The 21762-nt window shown below is 50.3% G+C and overlaps 1 protein-coding gene across 1 annotated transcript in view; it reads left to right on the top strand.

The window, feature by feature from the left end:
* Positions 1-21762, top strand: part of PLG (plasminogen) — an 86637-nt gene that overhangs the window by 22281 nt on the left and 42594 nt on the right. Inside the window, exons 9-13 of the mRNA XM_055136753.1 lie at positions 2980-3082; positions 3340-3479; positions 9831-9933; positions 11985-12124; positions 20444-20579. Coding sequence (XP_054992728.1) covers positions 2980-3082; positions 3340-3479; positions 9831-9933; positions 11985-12124; positions 20444-20579 — 622 coding nt within the window. The remainder of the gene's footprint in view (positions 1-2979; positions 3083-3339; positions 3480-9830; positions 9934-11984; positions 12125-20443; positions 20580-21762) is intronic.

The following is a 21762-nucleotide window of genomic DNA, read 5'->3' as shown; positions in this document are numbered from 1 at the left end:
TACTCAAGGATCACTTTTGTAGATGTCGGGGATGAAACCCGGCTTGGCCGTGTGCAAAACGAGAGCCCCACCTGCTGTACTTCTCCAGAGCCCAGCTCTTGGCCACATCACTAAGTATTGCAGTGAACATAGTGTGCAGGTACCTTCCTGAATGAATGTTTTTATTGAACTAGCATTTAAAATCCACATTTATTATTTTAACGGCCCAGACAACTTAATAGCCTACTTTTTTTTGTTGGTGGTGGCTTCTTTGTTTTTTGGGGGGGCCACACCAGAAGTCCTCAGAACTTACTCCTGACTTTGTGCTCAGGGATCAGTCCTGGCGGGCTTGGGGGACCATATGACACATCTGGGATAACCCAGGTCGGATGCATGCACTGCGAGTGTCCTACTCACTGTACTGTGGCTCTGGCCCCATGTCCTATTGAAAATGTTCAAGTCCATGTTTTCTGCTACATTATAGGCACACAGGGGAGAGGGTCGCCACTGGAGGTGTTGGACACCAGTGTGGACGTTCTGTCCAGTTGCCGCTGCTGAGCTCACCCAGTACTTCATCAGCATCAGCTGTGGGGACCCTTTACTGTCCCTGTATTGAGGGGAGCGATCCAGCACTAGGGCTGGAGGGCGTGCAGCCTCAGGCCCTGTGGTGCCAGGGCAGTGCCCATGACGCCCGTGGCCCATGTGGTGCTCCAGACGGAACTGACCTGTCTATCATCTCCCCGTTTCCCAGGGTCCCGTTTCGGCCCCGTTGCTGGTTGGGCACCTGCTATGCAAAGGCTAGTGGTCACCAGAGAAGCTCCAAGAAAGGCTTGGACTGTGCACTAGCATGTGGTCAGAGCTGCCCCCACCTGTGGCCCAGGACACAGCTGTGAAGCTTGGTCAGGACTGACCCTGAGGAGTGCATGGGCCCTGCAAGCTGGTGCTCTTTGTGGCTTGAAACAGTGACTGGGACAAGGAGCCACCAGATCACTCCCCTCAAGAATTGTCAAGGAAGTGCTGGAGCGATAGTACAGTGGGTAGGGTGTTTGCCTTGCACGCAGTCAACCCGGGTTCGATTCCCAGCATCCCATATGGTCCCTTGAGCACCGCCAGGAGTAACTCCTGAGTGCAGAGCCAGGATTAACCCCTGTGCATTGCCAGGTGTGACCCAAAAAGAAAAAAAAAAGAATTGTCAAGGGGACAGGGGCTGGAGCGATAGCACAGCGGGTAGGGCATTTGCCTTGCACGCGGCTGACCCGGGTTCAATTCCTAGCATCCCACATGGTCCCCTGAGCACTGCCAGGAGTGATTCCTGAGTGCAAAGCCAGGAGTAATCCCTGAGCATCGCCGGGTGTGACCCAAAAAGCAAAAAAAAAAAAAAAAAGAATTTTCAAGGGAGCCTGGGACCCACTGAGTTCAGTTTGGAGTCCCACCCCCCCACAAATAAATTCTTTCCTGTCACTGATGGGAAAAAATAGTCTCATAAGACTGGCCACAATAAGGGGTGTCCACAGTTGATGCTGATGAAGTGAGCTCAGCAGCGGCAACTGGACAGAACGTCCAGACTGGTGTCCAACACCTCCACTGCCGACCCACTCTCCTGTGTGCCTAGAATGTAGCAGAAAACATGGACTTAAATGTCTTCAATAGGACGGGTTAGCTTTTCAGCACTGACTTTAGAAGTAGACTACTAAGGGACCAACCACAGCAACGGCACAGTGAGTAGGGCACTCGCCATGCATGCAGCCCACCTGGGTCTGCATCCCGGAGTCGGCCTGGGGTTTGTACCTGCTTCCCCTGCACCCCCTGCCCTACCAGGTGTCTGCTGATGGGACTGAAGGGCGCCCTCCCCTGGTGACTTTGCGCTTCCCTTGACTTCCTGACCTGTTGTCTGTCATCTCCAGGCTGGCAGCCCACCGGCCCTTCCTTCAGAAGAGCCTGAGAGGGCTGAGGTGCAGTCCCCAGGCTGGCCCCGGAGTCCGTCTTCTTGAACGGCCTCATCCCTGATACCAGTAATCTCCCCAAATTGTAGCTGCCGAAGTGTCCTGTGCCTCCTTCCAGGAGAGGCTGGGGAGGGTCGAGTCTCATCTCCGCCTGTTCTGTGCCCTCGTCTTGTTAGTCTCCTGCAGCAACAGGCGTCCGAGCCGAGGCTGGTGCTGGTGCCCCTAGAGTCACCTCTCTTTAGCACTTTCTGTGTTTTCCTTTTTTGGTTTTGTCTGGGGGCTCTACCTGGTGGTGCTCAGGGCTCAGTTCAGGTGGCATCTGGAAGAGTCTCTGGATCTGGGTCTGGGCTCGTGGCCCAATCACAGAGGACTGTAAGATGCAGTTTTGTGGACTGTGAGATGCAGTTTTGTGGACTGTGAGATGCAGTTTTGTGGACTATGGGATGCAGTTTTGTGGACTGTGAGATGCAGTTTTGTGGACTGTGAGATGCAGTTTTGTGGACTGTGGGATGCAGTTTTATATGCATCGACTCTGAATACTTCTGCCAAGCACCCTCCTCTCCACACCCGACAGGCTCGGCTGTCCCATCTGGCCTTTCTCTCCTGATGCTCATGTGAAATCTCTCATAAAAGAACACGCTGGGGGTAAAGGGCAGGGCAGCAGAGTGACAGTGCAGTGGGTGAAGCACAGCCTTGGATGGAGCTGCTGCCCCATCATCCCCAGAGCACCAGTAGAGGCAAACACTGAGCAAAGGTTTGGGAAAGTGCTCCAAGCACTGCTGGACTGTGTCCTCCCAAAACCAAACAAACAGCAAAAAAATTGAAGTTAGAAAGAAAGAATGGGGGCCGGAAGCATAGTGCAGGGGTTAAGACAGTTCTCTTGCACTCAGCTGACCTGGGTTCATTCCCCAGCACTGCCCAGGATACCCTGAGGCCTGCCAGGTGTGATCCCTGAGCACAGAACTAGGAATAAGCTCTGAGCACCCCTGAACATGGCCTCCGGACTAAAACTTAGACATGTAACCAGGGAATGAACCCCCTTCAGCGTATCATCCAGGGTGCATGACTGGGAATGGAAGGACCTACCGGGGGACCATGTCCACGACGAAGTCTGGCCTGACCTGTCAGAAGTGGGGTGACTGCTCGCCGCACAGACCCAGGTAAGACCCCCTCCTGCAGCTCTGAGCCCCCCTGTCCCGACAGCCACCGTGCTGATAAGCTGAGCAGCAAAAGGGCCACGGCTCCCAGGGATTCCTTCGGGGGGGGTGGTGCAGCGAGGAGGGTACCCCTAGTCCTGGCACAGAAGCTGAGTCAGACTTTTCTGGGAGCTCCAGAATGAAGGCGGAAGCATCACAGGGACCGAGCTGACCTGTCTGGACAACATAGAGGCGCAGCACCTGTCTTCCACCCCCCACAGATACTCTCCTGACAAGTTTCCTTCCGAGGGCCTGGAGGAGAACTACTGCAGGAATCCAGACGACGACGACGAGGGGCCCTGGTGTTACACTCTGGACCCGGACGTCAGATTTGACTACTGCGACATTCCCCAGTGTGAAGGTCAGGAGCGGCCCTAGAAACCTCCCTGCCCCCACTCCAAGCCCTCCATCTCTGAGGCAATTTTCCCAAGTGATTTGCTGTAAAGCGTTTGTTGAAATGTGATTTGTCATCTCTCAATTTGCTGCCTCGCAATTTGCCAAAAAGCAGTTTACCCCAAAGGGATTTCCCACTGAGCTGGTGTTAGTGACCAGTGAGTGTCACTTGAGCACACTTGGACAAACCCCTGGGCAAACATGTGCTTTCTGGATAGGACCAGAGGAGTGCAGGGATCCGTTATTGAACTGGATTATTTTGTTCCGATATCACCTTAACATATCACTAGAACTGTAATTTCAGATATAAAATCCAGATATAAGTCTAGAAAATCTCCATGTTTGGGGGATACTGAAAGCTCTTACACTGTATTAAGAAGATATGCAGTCTCGAGCCTCCAACGGAGAGATATATCAATGAGATTAACCATATACTCCCAATGACAAAGACTGTATGGTATGACTGAAGCTTAGCAATGAAGCAGCTCTGTCTGTCTGTCTGTCTCTCTGTCTCTATTGTCATAGTTTAAGTAACATTTACAATGGAGTTAGCGTTCACGGTTTTTAATGAAATGATTACACCGCAGCATCACTAATGTACCCAGATGCTTTCTGTTGGCTATTTCTATTCCACCCTTCGGTCCCCTTACCTCCTCCCCACCTGTTTGGTACTCCAAATTTTGTAATCCAATGCAAAGATTTGTCAGTTGTTGGTTTGTTTGGGGACCACACCCGGTGGTGTACAGGGTGTACTCTTGGCCCTGCACTCAAGGGTCACTCCTATAGGGATCAGGGAACGATATTGGGTGCTGGGGATTCAACCCAGGTCCGCCATGTGCAAGACAAATACCCAACCTGCTGTACTATCACTCCAGTCCTGACTTGCCATTTTTCTATGATGACTATTGGCTTGTTTTATTTATCTCTCTGTGGGTCACAGATAAGTAAAATTATCTGGCATTTGTCCTTCATTGTTGACTGATTTTGCTTATCAGGATACTATCAAAGTAACATTCAAGGTGCAAGATTTTATCTTTCCTTATTGTTGCATAGTGGAGTCCATTGAGTGTATCTACTACAACTTCCTCATTCATCTGTGCATCACTAGACACTAGAGTTGTTGCCAACTCCAGTGATGGCACTAAACACTCCAGTGAACCTAGAGGTCTTTTCAGATTAATGTTTGCTGAATCCCATTTAAATTGACATTTTGTTATTTTAATGGCCCAACCCATGTAATAGGGTACTTTAAAAGTTAATGCTAAAACATTTAATGCCCACAGAAAATCTTTTATTGATTTGCTATTTCCTGACACATTGCTAGGTGCAAAAGAATACGGTGAGGAGAATTTGTGCGGTGTGGGTGCTCTGTGATGTGGGAGTGCTCAGCTCACCCATTCCTCATCTGTGTCAACTCTGGAACCCTTTCTCTGTAGCCAGCCCCCTGAAGTCATTTGGTCTCTCAGGTGACAAGAAAGAATCATTCCTATTTTGGGGAAGCATCTCAAGTGGTGCTCAGGCATATAAGGGTATCTCCTGGAAGTTCTCAGCCAAGGGCTGGTGCTCAGGCTGGCGTACATGGTCTGTTCACACCCCTAGGGTGCCCAGTGGCCACCAACAGCACCCAGTGATACTTGGGGCACCATTTGTTGCTGGAGGTGGGGGTATCATTTCTATTGTTTCACCCACCCCCAAAGACCTCACCTCAAGTCTCTGGTGCCTTGGCTTTCTGCTGAGATTGGAGCAGCAATTTCCATAGCCCCAGAGAGTGAGGAGAAAAGGCTAACACACATGAGAAACGGTCACGGAAGGCCCGAGGCTCACTCTGTGCATGGGCTCATTCCTGGAGTTGCCCTGACCTGTGGCATGCCAAGGGGGAAACACTGCAGAGCAGCCTAGCCCGGAGGAGCCCATGTAGAACTCTCTGAAGGAGCCTACTCTGGTCCTGCCATGCTGAGCTGTGGCAGTCAAATGACACTGTCCAGGGGACAGTCAGAGTAACATCCAGGAAGCCCACGCCTGTGCTGGGAACAGTGGGAAGTGGGTGTGGAAAGGTGGCAGATGCTCATGGCCAGTCAGCAGACTTGTGATCTGGCCTGAGCTCCCCCTACCAGTAGGTGGGATTGAACATTGCCCCCCGCCCCTGACCCCCAGCTTGCCCTCCTCTTGACTTCGCAACCTGTAGACACTTTATGAGAGGCATCCTTGTCCAGAGCTTGCCGGAAAAAACCAGGCTTTCCTTCCTTCCTTCCTTCCTTCCTTCCTTCCTTCCTTCCTTCCTTCCTTCCTTCCTTCCTTCCTTCCTTCCTTCCTTCCTTCCTTCCTTCCTTCCTTCCTTCCTTCCTTCCTTCCTTCCTTCCTTCCTTCCTTCCTCCCTCTCCCCTCCCTCCCTCCCTCCCTCCCTCCCTCCCTTCCTTCCTCCCTCCCTCCCTCCCTCCCTCCCTCCCTCCCTTCCTTCCTTCCTCCCTCCCTCCTTCCCTCCCTTCCTCCCTCCCTCCCTCCCTCCCTCCCTTCCTTTCTTCCTTCCTCCCTTCCTTCCTCCCTCCCTCCCTCCCTCCCTCCCTCCCTCCCTCCCTCCCTTCCTTCCTTCCTTCCTTCCTTCCTTCCTTCCTTCCTTCCTTCCTTCCTTCCTTCCTTCCTTCCTCCCTCTCCCCTCCCTCCCTCCCTCCCTCCCTCCCTCCCTCCCTCCCTCCCTCCCTCCCTCCCTCCCTTCCTTCCTTCCTTCCTTCCTTCCTTCCTTCCTTCCTTCCTTCCTTCCTTCCTTCCTTCCTTCCTTCCTTCCTTCCTTCCTTCCTTCCTCCCTTTCATCCTGTCTCCTTCCCTTCCTTCCCTCTTTCCTTTTAGAGTATGAGGGGTCCGGGGTGTATAACCATATTCCGTATTTGGTAACAGCTGTAGTGTTTTGGCTGGAGTACACGGTCTGTTCACCATATCCCAACAATCTCCTTAAATTGTAGGTGCCTAAGCTTTCTGTACATCCTGGGAGCTGAGGCAAGGGAGGGTAGGGTTTGAGTCCACCTGTTCTACAGTCCTCCACCAAAGTAGCCCAATAGTGCATACAGAAGGTGTCAACCAGAACTAAACTCCACAATGATACCTAGGCACAAACTTAATCTCCTGATAGTGGACTCAGAGATGGACCCCCTTGATCTCTTTCCTGCTGGTTTTTTGAGCAGAAGAGGATTGTGACATTAATCGTGCTGGACCCAGAACCAATATCCACCAACAATCCTTTGAGAGGGCTGGGTGGGATTCCCAGACTCTAAGTCTGTCCTGTGCCTGTAGACTTAGTCACAGAAGGTGGTGGCCCCCAGAAGTCTGTGCAAGACCCCTCCCTTTAAAAATTAGTTACTGTGAAATTTCAGTAACTCATAATTGGGTTTCAGACATAAAATATTTCAACACCACTCCCTTCACCAGGGTCCAACTCCCTCCACTCCACTTCCCTTCACCCCCACCGCCAGCCACCATCGCCTCCCACCTACCACTCTGCTTCTATGAAATGTGCTTTTTCTTTTTTCTTTTTATAAGGGTTTGCAGGGTGGTTTACAGTACTGTTGCTAGTAGGGTTTTATACTAACACTTAACTATTTATAGCATCACTTCCTCTTCCCGGTTGAACACTTCCCTCTGCCAAGCTGCTGCCTCTCCCTGTCTTACCCCAAAGCCTCTCAGACAACTTATTTACTGCTGAAGGCCAGTTATAATGCTCTTTCTTTCTGGGTATTTGTTGTTCAGCCATGATGTTTCTTTATAGCCTTTGCAACAGAGATCACACTGCCATTCTCTCTCCTTCTGACTAGCAGCGTGATACTTACTCTCCTGGTCCCTCCATGGAGCAGCACATTGCACGACTTTATCTTTCCTTACGGTCAAGCAATATTCCCATGTGCATTGGTACCACGGTTTCTTTATCCAGTCAGCTATTCTTGGACACTTGGGTTGTCTCCAGATTTGGGCTATTATGGGTGGAGCTACAAGGAACATAAGGTGGCAAATGTCTTTCTCCATTTAGATTTTAGGTTCTTGGGGTATATTCCCAAAATTGGACTTCCTGGGTTGTATGGAAGCTGAATTCCTAGATTTCTTAGGAATGTCCATATTGTTTTCTAGAAGGGCTGGATTAGTCAACATTCCCACCAGCAGTGAATGAGAGTCTCTTTCTCCCCGCATCCACGCCAGCACTGGTTGTTCTTTTTGATGAGTGCCAGTCACTCTGGGGCGAGATGATATCTCATTGTTTTGATTGGCATCTCCCTGATGATCAGTGATGTAGAGCATTTTTAAATGTATCTTTTGGCCATCTGTGTTTCTTTGTGAAGAAGTTTTTGTTCATCTCTTCTCCCTGTTTTTTTGAGGGGGGTGGAGGTTTTTTCCTTGTCAAGTTCTACCAGTGTCTTATATAGCTTTGATAGTAAGCCCTTATTAGCTGGGTGTTGGGTGAAGAATCTCTCCCATTCCCTGGGGTTGTCTTTCTATCCTGGCCATTGGTTCATTGGAGGTGTCTGTCCCCTTCTGTGCCCGTGCAGTGCCCTCTCTCTGCCTCTCTCCACACCCTACAGATGCAGACCTCCTGTCCCTCCCACCTCTCCGGACGGCTGCATGCAGTGAAGCGGATGGAGAATGCGTTGTCAGAAAGGTCCAAAAAGGTAACCTGATGAGCAACAGAATCACACCCATCCCAAGAGCTTCCAGGAAGAAAGGGGACAAGATACCTACCTTTTTTCAAAACTTGACTTTAAAAACTAAAAAACAATAATTAAAAAGTAAAGCAGAAAAAGGGCAACTTGATGACTGTAGAAGTTGTGAGAGCTGTGCTCCTTGGGGCAGATCTGTAAGAATCTGGAATGGAAATAAATGATACAGGCAGCAATCTAATTCACATTACCTGACCCCCTCCCAAAAATGCATCCCCCCGCTCCCCTGTCCTTGAAGCATTGCAAATATTTTACAGGAGTCTGCCCGGGGCTGATTTCTCAGCTTGCTTCCTCCCCATGCCACCTTCCATGAAACCAGGGACAGTAGGGGAAGTGGGGGGGGGGGGCGCAGGGAGAAGGGAGAGATGAGGAGCAGGGACAAGGCAGGGAGATGGTGAGAGGATCCTCGTGGTCATCTTCTGTCTCCAAGTTTTGTGTCTTGGAAATTCACCCACAACCCCTCCCTGTGAATTCAGGGGGATGCATTCCCAATGGATTCCCCACCACCACCTCAGTTCTTCTGGGTAATCCCCAGGAAGCAATTTCAGTGACCGAGTCAGGAGTGTTTCTTGTTCCAATTTTGCCTTTAAAATTCAGTAAACAACAATACATTTTAAAATTCTGTATAAGCAATTAAAAAAATTCAGTCATCATGAGTAATGCACAGTATTTTCGAATACTGAAATGTCAGATGTCTGTGTTTGGTCATCCTTTCACCCTAAAGCTAGGGACAAAAGTAAATCGCTAGTGAAGTCAGGGCCCCCTGCCCCCTCTCTCCTCCCATCATCCCAGTCCGTGCTCTTTCGATTTGGCCATTGCGAATTAGGGCTTTTGATTTTAGAATCTGGGTAGGTGACCGCCTTCTTCCTGAGAAGCCCCTGACTCTACTAGCATGTGAGCTCTGTGAGGTCTTCCTGGCTCCTTGGAGAAGCCTGTGTCCCCAGCTCTGCAGCCCTGGGCTCGAATCAGCGAGGCAGCGCTCTGAAGGCGGGGCATGTGCCCGTCCTTCCTGGTTCTAAGGATCTTTGACAGAGAGGCCAGTGCCTGCCCCTGTATCCCTCCTTCCTTCCTTCCTTCCTTCCTTCCTTCCTTCCTTCCTTCCTTCCTTCCTTCCTTCCTTCCTTCCTTCCTTCCTTCCTTCCTTCCTTCCTTCCTTCCTTCCTTCCTTCCTTCCTTCCTCCCTCTCTCCCCTCCCCCTCTCTCCCTCCCTCCCTCCCTCCCTCCCTCCCTCCCTCCCTCCCTTCCTTCCTTCCTTCCTTCCTTCCTTCCTTCCTTCCTTCCTTCCTTCCTTCCTTCCTTCCTTCCTTCCTTCCTTCCTTCCTTCCTTCCTTCTTTCCTTCCTTCCTTCCTTCCTTCCTGAGCAATTTTACCACTCAGGGCTTCCTCGCCCTGCTTCTCTGGAGGAAGCAGGATTTGTTGAGGGCGGGAGGAGAGTTTAAAGATAAGGACGAGCTTGCATGTGTGAAGCCTGGGTTAGCCCCTCAGAACCACATGGGTCTCAGAGCACCAGTAGGAGTGAACCCCAAACCTTAATCGGCGTGACCCACCCAAACAATAACAAAAATTAAAAAAATAAAATAAAAACAGAAAGAATTCAAGCAGTTTATACTCTTATTTCTCAGGGTGCATAACTGGGAACGGAAGTACCTACAGGGGGACTGTGTCCACCACGAAGTCTGGGCTGACCTGTCAGAAGTGGGCCGACCGCTTCCCGCACAGACCCAAGTAAGATCCCCCCATCGTGCAGCTCTGAGCCCCCATCCCGACAGCCACCGTGCTGCACACGGCTCCCAGGGCCCCTCCCCCGGGCAGTGAGGAGCCACCCTAGTCCTGGCACAGAACCAGGGGCAGTGGCTTTGGGTCCCGGGCCTCCACCTACTTTTCTGGGAAACCTAGAATGGAATCTGCGGCCTCACAGAGAACAAGATGACCTTGAACCCTAGGCGGAGACCGAGATAGACCCCGAGGAGCATGTTCATGACCCCGAGTCTCAGGCCAACAGACTGCGATGGAAGGCTCCCGGGCTCAGCCCCCTCTGGAGAAGCGAGTGAAGAAGGGGGGTGTCTCCTCACAGGGGCTCTTCCCAGCTCCCTGGAGTCTACTGGGGTTTGGTGTCTCCCAGTGAGGGTGAGGGTCTCTCACGCATGGCAAAGCCAGCGTCCGCACACAGCGGGGACAAGATGAAGGCCATGGGAAGAGTGTCAGGGTTATGAGCAGACAAGGGCAGAGAGTGAAACTTTGAACCCAGAGCAGGAGAGACAAGAGCCAGAAGCAGAACCTGCCTCGTTAGACTCCAAGTTTTGGGCTTTGGCTCTATTTTCTTTCTTAATTTAATGTCTTTGTTTTTTAAATCGAGGCGCTTGGTTCATAGACTGCAGGTATTTACATTTTAGGGGTTCATTACCTGTTTTCAGTCTCAATGGGTCAGAATTTAGAGTTTGGTTTCACTAACATCATCCATTCCAAGGCTGTTTCCTTATTCCTCACGGGAGAGAGGGCCTGGGCTCTTTTCTTTCTCTCGCTGACTTATTTCACTCAGCACGAGGCCCTTTAGTTCCCTCATCTTTGTACTAAAAGGCAGGGTTTCATCTTTCCTCAAGGCTGAGTAGGACTCGGGTGTGTATATAGATCACAACTGCTGGCCATCCGGCTGAACAGGCCCTGCGGCCTCCACCATCCTCACAGAGAACAAGACAAACACAGAAGGAGACAAACAAAGCACTCACGAACTGTCCAAGCTTTAGAGTTGCCTGGGCAGCCATCAGTGGTCTCCCGGGCCATATATTCAAGACAATAGCCTCACCCCCACCACCCGCCTCAGGCTCCCAACAGGCTAGCCATTATTGGCAGACATTAAGGACAGTCAGTGAACACCTCAACACCTTCGTTTCCACAAGTAGAGGAAGAGCAGAGACTGGGGACTTTACATAGCTGTCAGCAGCCACCCTTCAAATATAATGTCCTGACCATTTCCTACTCTATTTTTGCCCAGGCAAAAATGTCCCCACACCTTGCCTGGCACATTACTTGTTATCAATTTTATTCTTTCCTCTTCATTATTCTTTCTTGGGTGTGTTTTTTTGCAAACTCCTTGCAGTCTAATACCTAAGCTATCTTACCTATGGGCATATCCCATCTGCCTGTTGTTGTTAGGGGGACCGTTCCCATACACAACTTCTCCATCCACTCACGTGACCCTGGGTAGTTCAGCTGTTTCCAGATCCTAGCTAAATAATGCTGCAATGTATTTTTTTGTGTGTGTGCTTAAGAATAGATTCCAAGGAGTGCATTTGCCAGTCTTCCTAATTTCTTCTCTCTACACAGAAATTTAACTCTAGAACCTACACTAAGCTAGCCCCTTCGCCCTGTATTTGGGTAGTACTGCAGCAGAATCAGGCACATCCAGCGTTAAAGGCTTGAGATGCTACTTGGAGTTCAAGCGCAGGCAAGATTCCTTTTGATCTGCCTCTCTGAGACTCCGTCTCCTGCCCTTTCTGCGAGGGCGTCAGTAGGGCTGCAGGAGTGCAGGTACAGCAGGTGTCAGTGAATGGAGGCTATGTGGCTTCTACAGACAGAGCAGGAGGGACTGCTGGGACTTTTGCAGAAAGAACCTGCAGCCAGCAGGTGCTGTGATGAGTCAGGAATCTTGAGGCTTTGCTGCCCAGTCTCCCTTTATGAAACCCGAGTCTACTGTGAGACATCCTTCTGCACAGACGGGGAATTCCATCCTGTTGCTGAGAACATATGACCAAGCAGCTCTCTTCCACCCTCCACAGATATTCTCCTGACAAATATCCTTCCGAGGGCTTGGAGAAGAATTACTGCAGGAATCCAGACAACGATGAGAAGGGACCCTGGTGTTACACTCTGGACCCGGACGTCAGATTTGACTACTGCGACATTCCCCAGTGTGAAGGTCAGGAATGACCCCAGAAAGCCTCCCCTTTCCTGCCCTTCATCCCAAAGCCATTTGCTTTCAAGCATTTTCCCGTAAAGGGGTTCCTGGTCCAGGATTTTCCACTGACTGTTGTGAGTTACCACTGAGAGTCTAGTGTACTGTCTCAAGTCACATACACATCCTGGAAAAGATGGAACATGAGCATGAATTATTATTTTCCTAGATTAGTTTTATGCCAACATAACTGCAAGAGGAATAGCTAGAAAGTGAGCTATGAGATCCAGAGAGGACGATATGAAATCTTTAAATGTTTTGGTCCTGTAGTTCTTACATGCTAAAAAGCAGATTTGCAAATTTGGAGCCAATAGAACCATAAAACTAGTATCATTGAAATGATTGGCGTTTGCGTAATACTGTAGACTTCACTGGAAGTAAGGAGTGAGTGGGTATTTACTCGTTATTTCAGTTTAGGTTGTGAATGGGTATTTACTCATTATTTCAGTTGACATGTTTTCTATAGTATTAATCGTAATGGTTCTGATACAGCTACCATAGCTCATCACCAAAGTGCCAATATGATCAACCACTATCCTTATGTTACTTCCGGTTGATACTCCTTTTTGCTCAACTTTCCCCCATTAATTAGTTTTCTGAGCTTTCTAATCTAAGGCTAAATATTCATCATCATTCCATATTGTCTCTTTCTTCTTTGGTTTCTCTACATATGTCATATGAGCACAGTTAACCAGCATTTGTCCTTCTCCTCCTAAATTTGCTTAAGATGATACCTCCAGATCCATCCAAGTGCAGTGAACTGCAAGATTTTATCTTTTCTCACAGCTGCATAGTACTCCATTGCATATATGTGCCATAGCTTCTTTTTCTATTCATCTGTTGCTGGACATTTGGGTTGTTTCCATCTTGGCTATTGTACTAACAGTTGCAGTAAACCTTGGTATACATATATCTTTTCAATTCATGTTTTTGTTGATCTACATTTAAATACACAATTACTTTAGTGGCCCAGTCAACCCAACAGTGTGCTTTAAAACTCTGCTACAGTGCTTGGTACCAGAGTGATAGTGGAGTGGTTGGTTCAATCTCTGGCACTGTGTAGGTCCCTTGAGCCCCTCCAGGAGTGATTCTTGAGCTCAGGAGTAAAGCCTGAGCACCAGCAGGTGTGGCCCAAAAACAAGGAAAGAAAGAAAGAAAGAAAGAAAGAAAGAAAGAAAGAAAGAAAGAAAGAAAGAAAGAAAGAAAGAAAGAAAGAAAGAAAGAAAGAAAGAAAGAGAGAGAGAAAGAGAGAGAGAGAAAGAAAGAAAGAGAGAGAGAGAAAGAAAGAAAGAGAGAGAGAAAGAAAGAAAGAAAGAGAGAGAGAAAGAAAGGAAAGAAGGAAGGAAGGAAGGAAGGAAAGAAGGAAGAAAGAAAGATGGATGAAACTCTAGTGATAAAAAAATTAAAATGGTGCGTAGAAAATTTTTCTTTATTTCATATTTCCTGCCATATTTATTCATGCACAGGGGGTTGATGGTGTGTGTGTGTATGTGTGTTCACCAGTAAGGGTTCTTGTGCTTGGGTGGAAGCTTGGGGGTCACCAATACTTCATGAACGCCCCTAGGGAACCTTTCTCTGTCCAGTCTGAGGGGCCATGCTTCCCCAGAAGTGGCATGTGATTGGCTGTATTCTTGCAAGGGCCCCCGAGGCAGATTTTGGGAGACCTGGATGCCTCTTGGAATTATCAGCCAGCCAGACTGGCTATTCCCTGGGAGTGTTCGAGGCTGAGCTCTTGCTTGTGCCCTGTGGTGCCTGGGCTCACACAGGCCACCCTCCCATTGCTCAGTGGCCTCTGGGGCTGAGCAGGAGATGACCTAGGGACCACGTGATTCTGGGGAGGGAATCAGCTGCTCTGCTCCTCCCTGCCCTATGCACCCTATTCCAGCTCGGAAGGGGAGCAGCAGCCTCCTTGGTCCCGGGGAACGAGGGGCAAAGGCTATCGGGAGAAGTGGCCCTGCAAGGCCCAAAGGCTCGCTGTGTGCATGAGCACATTTCCTGGGGCAGTTCTGACCATGACCCAGGATGGGAAGACCCAGGGAAACTCGCAGAGACTGACTGCATGGGCGTGCTTGGAACCCCGGAGCTTAGATGGGGCCGTTTGCACCTGAAACGACACTAAGTGGGGACAACCAGGGCAATTGGCAGGGCAGGAAGTTACTGGAAGGACAGTCCCTGGGACTAGAGGCAGTGATAAATGTGTGTGGAAAGGTGCCAGTGCCACAGCAGTCAGACTGCCCCTCTCTTGGGTGTTCGTGCCACTCCTCCCTCCCCTTTCTCAAGCACAGACACATTAACCATCAAAGACATTTCAAGCAATAGATCTGCCCCAGGGCTGATTTTTCAGCTTGCTCCCTCTCAGTGTCCCCTTCCATGGCACCAGGGCCACCGGGAGAGAAGGTGGGCCCGGGAGAAGGGGGGAGGGGAGTGGAGCTAGGACAAAGCAGGGAGGAGGTGAGTAAGTGAGTGATCGTCCTCACAGCCCATTTCTTCTTGGGAATTCTCCTGGGATCCTTCCTGGGGAGTTGTGGGGGACACACACCCAGTGGTACCCCCCTCTCCACTCTGCTAGTGAACATCTAGGAAAGTGCTTAATGACTGGGAGGGGGGGAGGAGGGGTGTTGTTTCTTGTTCTTATCTCACCTTTAAGATGAAACCAATGTCACTATGCACCAGAGTTTCAAACCCTGAAATAATTTGAAGCCTGAGTTTGCACAGTATTCTAGCCTCAAGTCCGGGATGAAATCAAGACCAAATCTGTGGTTATTTATTCTTTTACTTACTTACTGGGCTTCTGAAGTGGCTCATGGAGGCACCGAGGACATTCCCAGCGACACTTGTTTAACTTGCTGGAGGCATGATTCTGGGACCGGAGGACGAGGTGCTGCTCGGGCCCGGCTACACTGGGCTGACCTAGGGCCACCTTAGGTGACTGGCAGCCTCTGGGGCACAGAAGACAGTCCTTGGAGGCCTCCAGGCCACATCTGTGAACCACACAGGAGGTTCCAGGGATGAAAGTCAGGTGCTCGCGTGCCCCTAGCCTCTCTGCTACTGCCCTGGCCCCAAGACAGACTCCTTAAATGTCATTTTACCTCTCTGATCTCATGAGGACGAGAAGGGACTCCACTGTGAATACATTTGGGGGTGAGATCAGTGTTGTCGGTAGCATAATTTATAACAATGGAGAATGGGTCCATTGGGCATCACAGCTTATTGTTTTTTTTTTTAATTTTATTTTATTGAATCACCATGCGGAAAATTACAATGCTTTCAGGCTTAAGTCTTAGTTATAAAATGCTGAAACAACCATCCCTTCACCAGTGCCCATATCCCACCACCGAAGACAAAAAAAAAACCCACCACAGTACACCTCCCATCCGCCCACCCCCGCAACCCCCCCACCTCGTAACTGATAAGTTTCACTTTACTTTGGTTACATTCAATATTTCAACACAAACCTCACCAATATTATTAGGAGCACCCCATTAGAGTCAGACCTGTTGTGAAGAGAATTCGGCCTCGCGGTTTTGTATTTCTGTACTTTAACAACTAAGTCCAGTGAGATCTCTTCGAGATCATTGCAAGCTGGTAAATCCCATCTGTGGTCGTCATAATATGGTGCTCCCCACACCCTTCATCCCCGGGAAGGGACAGGCGAGAGAGAGAAATACCTTTCCCCTTCCAGGCAGGCATGGGGTCGAAGCTTAGTTCTCTGGCTGGAGACAATCTGCAAGGAGCAGTCCATATTGAAGTTGGTTCAGCTGGGTCTGGATTCACGCGGGTGCAGCTGTGGAGGAGCCGCACTCGTGCACCCCCGGGGTCACATCTCGGCAGCGGTCACGGCTTATTGTTAAGAATGAACTAGCTCCCCAGTTTAGCTGTGCACAGGACTCACACTTTGTGCGGCCTGGAAGAAGCCTTTGTGACAGGCAGCAATATGTGTCTGTTGTGCTTCCTCAGAGGCACTTTCCCTAGCAGCAATGCTGAAGGCCCTTGCCTCTGTGTCAGTTAGGGGCTCCGTGGAATCTTTCTTGCCCTGCATCCAGGGAGGAGTCTTGGGGGACCCCGGAGGGGGACTCATTGTCCTTTACTGATTGCTATTTCGTTGAATGGACATTGGCATTTCTTAAGGGAGTGTTCTTGGGAAGAGGGTTTCCTGTCTTTGCATGTGGACACGGACCATGGTGGAGGGTGGTCAGTCATTGCTCATGTGTCCAGTTTCTACCACCTGGCTTCCACTTCTTATTCAAACAAACTTATCGCTGCAGTGCCTGTGGATCATAAACAACTTCAGGACCACTTGCACGGTCACTTCATCCTTGGCCTGCTATTCTGGCTGTAGCCATGGGTGAAATGCCTCAGCGTATTTGCATTTCCTGCTTTGCACAAGAGTTATTGCCGGCTTGACAGAAGCTGAGCTGCATGTTCTGGAACTCAGAAGTCTCTGCTTTCTGGGCAGCAGGGTGCGGGTGGTTTAGAACTTTGAATGAGACTATGCAGAGGTTAGCAAGGGAGTCTGTGCATGGAACGTTTCTCCCCCCGTGATACTGTTGTGGTGAATTCTCTTCCCCAAAAGCAAGGGGATGAGAGGGAGAGAAGGAAGCTAGAGAGAGTGGGCGGTGAGACTGGGGCCGGAGAGGCGCTGGAGGACAGCAGGTAGCCCGGGGCGGCCCTGGGCGGGGACTGCCCGCCACTGCCCTGCCCTTCCTGGCATCCCTGGCGAGAAAGCTCTCCAGGTTTTGTAAGTGCGGGTGCAGGTAATGTTTGATCCCTCCCAGCACCAAGGGCCGACTACAGGACAATCATTAACCACAGCCGACTGCGCTGGTGGTGGGTGTCTCCTCTGCCCGGGGAGTCCAGGCCATTTGGGAACCGGGACCTCAGCTGCCTGCACCCGGCTGGCCAGGCCCACCATGGAGCCCAGGGACGTGGTCTTCCTGCTGCTCTTGTTTCTGAGACCAGGTAAGAGCTGGCGCCGGTTTCTGACCTTACTCAGCGCTGCTCCAAAAACCTGCTCGGGCACTTGGGGGGTGGCTGTGTGGCTTCCTTCATTCATTCATGGGGGTCCCGGTGCCAAATTCAAACTCCAGGGACTCTTCAAGAAACAGGCTTTGCTTCCCGTGAGAACGGACAGGAATGGTGGGAAAATGATGGGGGATTCTCAGTAAGCTGGAGCACCTGTGATGGTTATTTCAATGGAGAAAACAGCCTGTGTTGTCGGGAAACTGGGCAATGCTTGGTCTCTTGGTCCAGTTCTTTGGCTGATCAACATCATGTTCTGTTTGGGGTTAGATTCTCTTCACTGCCAGATTTTGGCAATGGCTCTCTCTGAGTTGCTTCTCCTTCTTCCGTATCTCAGCCTGCTAGTCCCTGATGGACACAGAGTCATCCTCAAAGATCCATTGGGTGCTGTAGAGGGATGTTCACATTTTTTACATAATATGACCTGTATCCTTTCTTCAACTGCATATGGAACTGCTGGGATAAGACACACACTTCCATCTTTTAGACTAGGAAATCCAGACTTTGAAAACTATCATCTGGGTCCATCAACCACCCCAAATCCAGGATGTAAGAACCAGAATTGGCTTCCCAAGAAGGAATCTAGGATTTATTTATTTATTTGTGTTTTGGGTCACACCTGGTGATGCACAGGGGTTACTCGTGGCTCATGCATTCAGGAATTACTCCTGGTGGTGCTTGGAGGACCATATGGGATGCTGGAAATCAAACCCTGGTCGGCCGAGTGGAAGGCAAACGCCCTACCTGCTGTGCTATTGCTCCAGCCCCCCCCCCCCCCCAAGAAGGAATCTAAACTTTCCTCCCTTGTTCTCTTTGCTTTAACCCTCTTGAAAATATTCTAAGCATATGCTTGTGGTTCCCTAGTGAGGAAATCTTTATTGAGATGTAACTCACATAACCAATAATACACTCACCAAAATCACACTATCTGTCAGTATTCTGTCTTCTGAGAGGATTGTCAAGATACCGTTCAGATTCATTACCCCCGCAAAGAATTTATTGCTTCCCAAGTCTGTCATGAGACAGAATTATCATGATACCTTCAGATTTATTGCCCCCCAGGAAATGCCATACCCTTGTATGAAGCTCCTACACCCTAGTTCTGGCCAATACTTGTATTATTCATCTACTCTGTGTCTTTATATTAGCCTCCGGGAGATCATAGAAACAGGATCACAGCATTAGGTTTGTGGGTCTTCAGATACACAGACACTCAATATGCAACTCCCAGAAAAAAATTGGAAAAGTTGTATTTTAGAGTCAAATTGATGTGAATTGAGCCATTCAAGGAAATATTAAAGAAAACGCAGAAGGAAGATTTTAGTTTATATAGAGACTTTAGCGGAAGGGCTGGGCACAGGGCAGATCCCTGCTGTGTTTGGCCCAAGGAAGTGGGAAGAGGCACAGAGATCTCCCAAATGCTTGAACACACTTCTCAGGGCAGGATTAGCATCTGATTTCACCTGCCAGGAGAAAGCCAGGAGGCAGTCTTTGGTGAGCTCTGAGCAAGAGGAAGGCATTAACTCTCTCCGTGCCAGTATTTCGTCTTCCCAGCATGCTGCAGGATGCAGAAGGAAGATGCCACTTTCCGTTGTGCTCAGGGAGAGGGGAGCTATTCTGAGGGCTCCAGTCCACTAAGTCTTTCCTTAGGCACACAACCAGCTGAACACACATACACACAGCCAGCCAACAAAACACACTGACGACAAATGTCTGGGTGCTTGACCAAAAACTCAAACACACGTTTCTTCTAAAAATTCTGTGTTGAGGCGTCATTCCAGTAATCTCTACGAGATTTTCTGTTTTCAATTTGTCAATGGAAATGACGCTTCTGCCAGTGTTCAAGGAGCACTCGGACAATTGTGTTTGAGTCTGTGGACACGGTCTGCAGGGTTTGAGTTTGGAGTTTGGAGTCCTGTCTACAGAATCAGCGCAGCACAGTTCCTGAAAATGTGAGCTTAGTCTGGAGGCCAGGCCTGAGGCTCCCTGTCTTTCCTCCAGTCTCTGGGCACTCTATCAGGTGCCTTTTGATCTGTGAGTTCAAAGTCATCATCAGCTCACTTCCTGTTCAGGAGCCACCCCAAAGTTTGGGTTCTCTGAAAGACGCGAGGACAAGTAGCATTGGCTTAGGGAGCCCTGGCATCTTACTCTGCTGGTGCCAAGGGCCCGGGCATGACCCGATTCTGCTGAGGAGGAAACACAGACCCTGATGCTAGGCTGGGTACTTGTTCTCAGTCTCCACCTGTGGTCTGGACCATCTCTTTCAATAACTCCATCCATGCATGATCCCTCTGTATTCAGCTCCATCCACAGCTGCTTCAGGAAATGCCCATTTTCTCTGGCTGCTCCTAACTCCTGTCCTAGAACTTTCCACATGCTCCCTCAGCATCCTCCCCTCCCCCACGCACTGCGAATGGTCAAAGTCTCCATATTGCCTAACCCGTTTAGGCAAACTTTGGGTGGATTTTCTTAACCTCTTGGGCCTCTTGCCCCGCGGCAATCAATAGTGGCCATCTCAGCTGCCGGAGCTGGTCAGGGGTCTCTGGACAGGAAACACTCCTGGTGGTCCCTGCAAGGGCCAGGCGAGACTCGGGGTGGCACTGTGGTTGTGAGGCACAGATCACCCACACCTCGATGCTTGGCCTCTGGTTTCTAACTAGTTACCTGGGCCAGTGTTCGCCCATTTCTGCTTTTCTCCACTGGGCCAGATCGTCCTCGGGGAGGCCGTTCCCCCACATTCCTTCCTTCTCTCTCCTGATCCCCATCATGCGTCTTGGCGCTGAGTCCAGTGAGACACGCCCCAGCATTTGGGGGAGATTTAGTGCAGGTCTGACCTGTGTCCAGGTGGGACCCTCTGGGTGTGTTTATCCCATCTGAAAAGGTGACAGTGACACTCCCTTTGATGAGACTGTTGGAAACGAGCTGAAATTCTTTATATTTCTGAGGATGAACAATCCCTACCATGACAAGTTCATGCCCTCTAACGACAAAGCAATTTGGCCCAGCTTACTTCCTGCCTCATGCCCATCAGTGAAGCAACTTAGACTCTGTACCTCGCTCTCTGTTCATCCCTCAATCCAGGTGACCTTCGATTATAGCCTGCTCTGTTAATGCACCTGTTTTCCTAGCATCACATTTTATTTCAAGCCTCTCATGCTTTGGCCAACCAGGAGTAACTTTAGCTGGCTTCCAAGCCCCTAGCAGTCTAACGATCTGTTCCCCTTGAAGTGGACAGATTCCCAATCGGCCTGTCTCCATTTTCAGGTCTCGGAGCTTCCCTTGAGGACTATGTGAGCACCCAGGGGGCCTTGCTGTTCACTGTCATGAAGCAGCAGCTGGAGGCCAGAAGCGTCGAGGACTGTGCCTCCAGGTGTGAGGAGGAAACGAGATTCACCTGCAGGTACTGGGCCATCCCAAGCTGCCCTAAAAGCTGATGGTTCGCTGTCGCAGATGAGAGTGGTGGTGGCAGTGGATTTGTTCCTGACTCTACTGACAGAAGTAGGATTTCAGGGCCAGAGGAACATACCCTGTCGAGTGTGTGCTTTGCATGTGGAAAGCCCCAGGGTGGCTTCTTGCTACCGCATGTTCCCCGAGCACTGTCAGGCAGGAGCCCCAGCCATCCCCCGAGCATCCCCTGGTATGGCCCCCAAAGCAAAACTAAACAAAATCCCGGGATCTCAGAGGGGGTTGCTTGGCTTTCTAACTTGGAACCAGTGCTTGTTTCTGGTTTGAAAGTCTTAACAATTTCTCATTCCTGTGTCTTCTAATAATTCCTCATTCGTGTTCCTCTGGATCCAGGGTGGGAGCTGGGGCCTTGGTGGGTACCAGAAGAAGCCGTGCAGGGAGAAGCCGTGCAGGGGTGCTCGTCTGCCTGGTTGAGCCTGCTGCAGCCACACACACTGGCTGATGGAAAAACCTCCTTTGAGCCAGACAGCCAGGGCAGAGTGTTGGAACATGGCATTGTCAGCACATCCTTCTGGCAATAATGGGAGGAAAGAGGAATTGCAGGGGCGGGGCCCAGGTGAAGCCTTGGGCAGAGGGGGGGCTGAGCTGGAGTTCTCAGGGCTGTGAGCTCTCTTGACGGATTCAGTGAGGCAGGAGCTCCCTAGGAGACGAGGGGCACAGAAAAGAGTCTGCGAGAGGGACATGGAGTAGACCCCACTGGCTAAAGCAGAAGGTTCATGTGTGCGGAGGGCTGGAAGGGACCCTGGATACTAGGACCACTCAGATGGGGAGGGACGTGTGAAGGGGAGGTGGTCTGTTGAGGCCATGTCAAAGGACACAAAATCTGGGTCAAGGGACGTGCTTCAGGGAACCTCCGGACGGCAGGATGTTGTAGGGACAAAGCGATGGGGGGTGGACGTCTGTAAAGGCCATATCAAGGGGACATGTCCCAAGCAGGGAAGCCAGGCGCCACCCTGAGATAGACTTGGAGTAACCAAAGCTGCTGTCTTCCAAATCAAAGCCAATATTCTGGCACCGCATTGAATGGAAATGGAGTGAAACGATCCAGAAAAAGAATGTGGAGGGAGGAAGGGATCCGGGTGCAGCGAGAAGCGACAGCAGGTGGGGACATCATTTCC

This window comes from Sorex araneus, chromosome 4 (genome assembly GCF_027595985.1).
Source record: "Sorex araneus isolate mSorAra2 chromosome 4, mSorAra2.pri, whole genome shotgun sequence".
Taxonomy (NCBI): domain Eukaryota; kingdom Metazoa; phylum Chordata; class Mammalia; order Eulipotyphla; family Soricidae; genus Sorex; species Sorex araneus.
Note: the sequence above shows the minus strand (reverse complement) of the source record. Positions and strands in the feature narration are given on the sequence as shown.